The sequence below is a fragment of the Etheostoma cragini genome, chromosome 8 (assembly GCF_013103735.1).
Source record: "Etheostoma cragini isolate CJK2018 chromosome 8, CSU_Ecrag_1.0, whole genome shotgun sequence".
Taxonomy (NCBI): domain Eukaryota; kingdom Metazoa; phylum Chordata; class Actinopteri; order Perciformes; family Percidae; genus Etheostoma; species Etheostoma cragini.
This window is the reverse complement of record NC_048414.1, coordinates 26,444,093-26,450,249: the sequence shown is the minus strand read 5'-3', so window position 1 is coordinate 26,450,249 and position 6,157 is coordinate 26,444,093. Positions and strand designations below refer to the sequence as shown.

The 6,157-nt window shown below is 41.2% G+C and overlaps 1 protein-coding gene across 1 annotated transcript in view; it reads left to right on the top strand.

Moving 5' to 3' along the window:
- The window catches only part of slc41a2a (solute carrier family 41 member 2a), an 8,264-nt gene extending 7,275 nt beyond the window's left edge, over positions 1-989 (top strand). Inside the window, exon 11 of the mRNA XM_034879790.1 lies at positions 38-989. Coding sequence (XP_034735681.1) covers positions 38-102 — 65 coding nt within the window. The 3' untranslated portion in view covers positions 103-989. The remainder of the gene's footprint in view (positions 1-37) is intronic.
- The last annotated feature ends 5,168 nt before the right edge of the window (positions 990-6,157 follow it).

Here is a 6,157-nt window from a genome sequence, read left to right as displayed (position 1 = left end):
TCAATACCCTACCTCACAGCCCTCGGAGACCTACTAGGTACTGGTCTCCTCTCTCTTGCCTTTGTCATGCTGTGGTACGTTGGTGACTCAGGCCATGTATAGGTTCTAAGCAAGAGACGGTTTGAAGAAGAACAAAGGTGCCTACATCTTAGCTAGCTATACAGTTTCCTGCCTTACTGAATGTTTACCAAAGCAGTCATTGCTGTTTCTGTTCCCTAGCAACTTGCCAAAGACATGGATGCACACAACAGAGCTTAAGAGGCTCATACAGCTCCAGTACAGTTTTTAATGGTAGCACACTTTTTTAGGTTTTTAGGACCAAGTTTGTTTTACTTTTTACTCATTACATGTCATTTTTATAAATTTTTGGACAATAAACAAAAGGAAATGAAAGTAGGTCTATCCCCTAATTTACAATGTATTTCAGTCAATATTGTAAATGTTGTGTATCTCAGTTGAATTTGTAGTGGGTATACAGACATTCTTATTGTGCTTGTGGTGTACAGCATCCAACATAGCACACAACTGGGTACAGCAAATGCTGATTAGATCACTTCTTGTTTTCTATTGACAAAAGAAGGACCAAATGCTTAACTGACTGTATGATTTTAATCGGTAGAACGGGAAATGTAAGATGTCCACTTGATCTTCTGAATTTGTAGGCTATTTTAACAATTTTTTGTAAGTGAAAAAGGTTGTTGTTCCTTAAGCGAAGGGTTGTTTATTGACACAGAAAGCGGAAGGTGAGGGACAGACAGTTATACTGGAAATGTACTCCAGTTTATCCAGACTACTGACAGGGTGATGCAGGGCCCGAATCTGAAGGATGGCGATGCTCTTTTATACTTAGCGAATGTCTGTCAGCAGACCGCAGAATAATGAGAATCAAGAATTTATTAAAGCTGTGTAATAAATTTATTTAATATAGCACTTTTACAGAACAGTCACTAAGTGATTCAGAAGAGTAAAATAGTTACAAATGTGGCAAATAAATGAGAAAAAAAACACGAGTCTTCAGTCTTTAAAGCGAGTCTTCACTCGCTTTAAAAAGCTTCAACTCAGACCTGTTGGGGATTTTCTTTGGCACCAATAAAGAATCAATAAAATGATCCGAAAGACTGAGATGGTTCATAATAACTTTTATTCAAAGATTTGAGGAAAATCTGCAGAGTCAACGGGAGAGCATGATACAGTGTGCACCCACCTCTCCACCAATCAAAGCAGCTTGGCACTTATTGTAATTCTAATTCTTTAATATGTAGATACCATTTTCACAAGACTACCATATGGGACCTTGACTTTCTCTGCCAGCTGAAACAAAAACAGCTGTTGTCCCTGCAGCTTGGACACAGTTTGGAAACCACCCCAGAATGCATGACAATAGGAAGAGAATTTACCACTTCCAAGGCACAGCCAGCTTTTTGTTTTAATCAAGTCACCTACTAGTAGTATAAGAATGGAGCACGTCAGAGATGCAGACAGTTGCCTGACCATGCAAGGCTCTATACTATGTCAGAACAAGAACCTTAAAATTAATCTTGAACATGGGATGGGAAGCCAATGTAAAGGGGATGAGTCCTGCTGGACCTGGTCAACAGCCTCGCAGCAGTGTTGGCACCATGTCACATGGAGTTCCATAAATGTTATTATAGAAGCTGCGTCTGCATTCTGTCAGGGCAGACTGTGGGTTCTACTTTTGCACTTTTGTTCCATGTGTTTGAATAAACCAGCGATAGCTAAGAAACAACTTGTGGCCTGATTGATTTCTACTTTATTGGATCCAAGATAATAGAATCCCGCTTTGATCCTCTTTTTAATGTTACAATCTAACAATCTGAGTGTATCTTAAATGATCAAAGACATGGGCATAGCAGCAGGCAGCTTACACAACCACTAAGCTTAATGGAAATGATTGGTGATGTCAGCAATCTGCAACCAAGGGGTTTTACGTCATTGTTGATTTTAAGGGACTTTTGGAGCTACTGGTAGCTTCATATATTGCAAAAGAGTCGGCAACACTGATTGTCAGTCCGTTTTGAGGTGGTGTCAAAATCACTTACAGGAAATGGTTAACTTCATTATCATCTCTGCAACAAGACGGTTTACACAAAAACTATGAGGTTATAACAAAAAACAAGCACTTAACTGCCCAGGAGTTTCTTTAACAGCTGACTGTCCCCCCCCCCCCCACACACACACACACACACACACAGTGGTGAGACCTGCAAAAGATTACCCTATTGTATTTTGTACATAGGCAAAACAGACCGGGTCAATTTTGACCCAGGAGTACAACAAGTGCATGGTCGACAGGAAGAAAACACAACGTTACATAGCCCCACCGACTGATCTTGTGTTATCAAATAGCTCCAAAAAAACACAGAGGTCAAAGGTCAAGCTCTTACCAGTAAACTCCAAACACGTGGAGGCCAAACCTTGCTGACCATCACTAAACCAATGAAGGAATTGGCGGTAAATGATAATGTTTCATGCTAATGCTTCTGCAATGGATGTAAGAAGAGGTTTGTTAGTACTTGTTGAGTGGTGCAACAGCCCCAACCCTCTGTGTTAGCAGAGATGCTGGAGAGACCGAGACACTGCAATGCACAAATAATCCTAGCACGTCATTTTACATGCTACAGAGTGGAAAGACGCTTCTTGGACGCTTCCGGAAGGAGCTCCGTCCCAACTGGTGCCATCTCAAGCATGCTCTTGAGTGGCCGTGATTGCTCAGTTCACTCGATCTCTGTCCGGGGAACAGAACACCCTATCTGTTGGTGTATGTGTTTGACAACAAGGTGTTAGTCTTTGGACCTTCAGGTGGTCCCAAAACACATCATTCCCTTATCACGCAGCTGCTTGGACTCCCCCAACTCTGGAGACACACGTACATTTACTTGAGCACATGACTGGCTTAATGAGTATGGCCAAATAGAACTCAACCTGTGACATGGTAGTGACCTTTATGTTACCTAATTCTTCCCTTGTCTCAGCTGTGTGTGTGTGTGCGTGTGTATGCGCATGCTGGTGTGAGTGTGTGTGTGTTGGGGAGAGCTAGCGTAATATCACGCTGAAGACTCAGCACACAATTCAGAGACCGACTGAGGCCACAAGGAAGAATTCCAGTTAGCAGTGTTAGAGTGGTTAGAGTGTTAAGAATATTTACCCCAAACTGGACCGCGTCAGGAGTGTGAGAATAGATGCTGCTTCTTTTTCTACGGTTTCCCATGAAGGGTAAGGCACTTTTATATTCTACTCCTAACTATACCAAATGTTGAACAGACTTTTAAATTGAAATACATGCAAATACACATTTTGACACATAGTTTCTTTTGGATTGCTGGAGAGACCGAGCAATCCAGGAGAAACTAAGCATTACAAATTGACGTTAAATGAGAATTAAAACATTTTCTTTTTGTCATTAACCCTTTGATCCCAATTTTGGAGATGATTACATTTTAAGAAATCAGAAGAAATCCTTTTATTCATTACGCAGTGTATGTTTGATCGACTTTCCTTTAGATATTCTTGTGCATCTGCAGTTTTATTGGTACACTACTTCTTATAAAATGGAACACTTGAATGATTTAATATTTTTTGTAAAATAAGGGGCCAGCAATTCTGACTATGAAGATTTGACGATTAGACGTTGCTTGAGTATGAATATATCATGATAAAATTATGTATTTCCATCAAACTTACTAACTAAGCAGTTCAACCTCTAATTTATTACAGCTGTGTACTGGCAACAATCTGGCAATACGATACGTATCACGATGAATGGTTCACGATTCAATACATTACAATATATTTCAATACAGTGTGTAAGGCGATATATTGGGATTTACCACTACATTCGGAAAATTCACCTCAGAATGCATCAAAAATGCAAACACAAGATTTTTGTGGAACTTCAATGGGGAATAAAGACTAATTAGACAGGTAACAAAACTAAACACTACACATATAGAAATACATTTTTGCCATTTCAAATGAAGCCCTCAGCATAGCCATCTAACAGTAGTGGGTTCAAACACAACACAAACGTGAACCAATATTTTTGCTAGTAATCTAAAAAAAAAAAGGAATAACCCTTGGGTTGACCTCGGGTCAAATTTGACTGATTTACAAAAACTTTCTACATCACAAAAGAATGTTGAAATAAGTGACAAATGTTGAAAAAAAGCAGAAAAAAAGCAACATAAACATTGTTTTTTCAAACGCAGAAAAAGTAACCAAAAAAATCAGTGCAAGTTGTAAGAAGTCAACTTCCTGTAGGTGGCTGTCGAAACCAGAACGGTTGCATCTTGGCAAAAGTTATTCCGATTTACATGAAACTTAGAATGTGTGGTCTGCATGTTAAATTGAGCTGCCCCCTATGCTCTAGCCACACCCATATACACAGACCACGCCCCCTTCCATAACTTGTGAACCGTTTAAGGTGAAATCTTGTGGGAGATATGAAAGAGTTCCTTTTTAATTAGTAACTGTTTGCCCTGCCTATGCACCCTTGCATGCTTAAGCCAAGCCCCCTTTAATAAATAATGAGCCGTTCCCTTTTCATTGGTAATGATTTGCTGATGTGTCTGAGTGCCATGCAAATGCACGGCTGCAAGGGGCAGCGTCCGCCAGTACCCCCCCCGACAAGCTGGGATGGGGGAGGGCCCGTTCATCACTGCTTTCAGCGGCTGTAACTATAGTGTCTAATATCATACTTGAAATTCCCCACAATCAACAAGAGTCCAGGCCTGAGGACATCTACAGATCAATATTGACATTTGGTCAAATTGCCCCACCACTGAAAACAGGAAATCAGCCATAGATGACAAACATCATCTGATTTACCTGAAACATACAATGTGTGGCCTACTTGTGATACTGAGCCGGCCGCCATACTTTCACCACGCCTTCTTTTATGGGTCCAGAACCGTTTAACGCTGCTTGCAGCTTTAATTCACTCATACATTTAAAAAAATCCTCACTCACAGCTAGGAAAGCTCGGCTGTTGCTAACCTTGATACCTGCATCGGCTGGAAGTCCGTTTCTCATGCGGTTTCTGAGCATTGCTAGATGATGTGTTGACAGGAATCCGCTTGACACTGTTTCTTGATTATTAAAAGGTTTATTACATCCAAGAATTCAGCATCAATACAAGCTCTGCAGAAGCTAGGAGAGTGTCTGCCAATATTACACTCTGGCTCCCAGCTTCTTCATCATGGTCTATACAGGGTCTCTGTTTACACAACATGTGAAGGGATGCGGGGTAGGGGCCGCACAACTAGCGTAACAAAAACAGGTATAAATCACAGACCCCTGGGGACCTCTTCCAGGTCCCTGTTCCAGAGGTCCCCTTTAGACCTTAGGATGAGCAACCTTTAGATTTAATGGATGCATTCCAACATCTTGTTTAACTTTGGTGGTGTTGAGATACTACACTTACGACTTTCAAATGAAGAGCATTGTCGAAGTCAGACAGTGCACCCTCAGTGTTGCTTATGGGAACAGGCATGAAGAATGATAATGCAGGCAGTCTATGCAATCAGATGACTCTGAGACAGTCATACACTTGATTTTCCATGGAAGGGAAATAAGTCATATAGTATCACAGTACAAGACTGTTTGACTAAATGCTGCGTTTTTGACTTTAATTTTCTCCTTTTTGTATTGTTTTACTGTTATGCATCCACCAATAATATTGCTATTGTTTTAATTCTTTTTGCCATTGCTCATTTTTCTTTTAGGCCAACTGTTTGTTACCAGTACAGGCGCCGCTGTTTCTCCAGAGCCCGTAGCAGGAGGAATAATAACGATCGTGCAGGATTTACAACATGGTTGTCCTGCAGTCACAAGTTCAGCCACAGCCCCGAAGTGGCTCTGTGGGCAGAGGCACCAACCAACAGTACGGATCCAACCTGTCTACATCTCAACACTCTGGATGTCCACAACATGTTAGCTCTAATGGGAATATTTCACCTGTCAACACCAGTCTCCATAATGAGCCACAGGATTACACTGAGACAGACTTTTTGCTCCCGAATGAACTCTATGGTAGGTCAAGGTTTAGTGGATCTGTGAGTGAAAAGGATGCAGGTGGCTCTGGTGCACCTGCCGAGTCAGTCTGTTCCATGGTGCTTCAGATCCTGGTGCCATTTCTTCT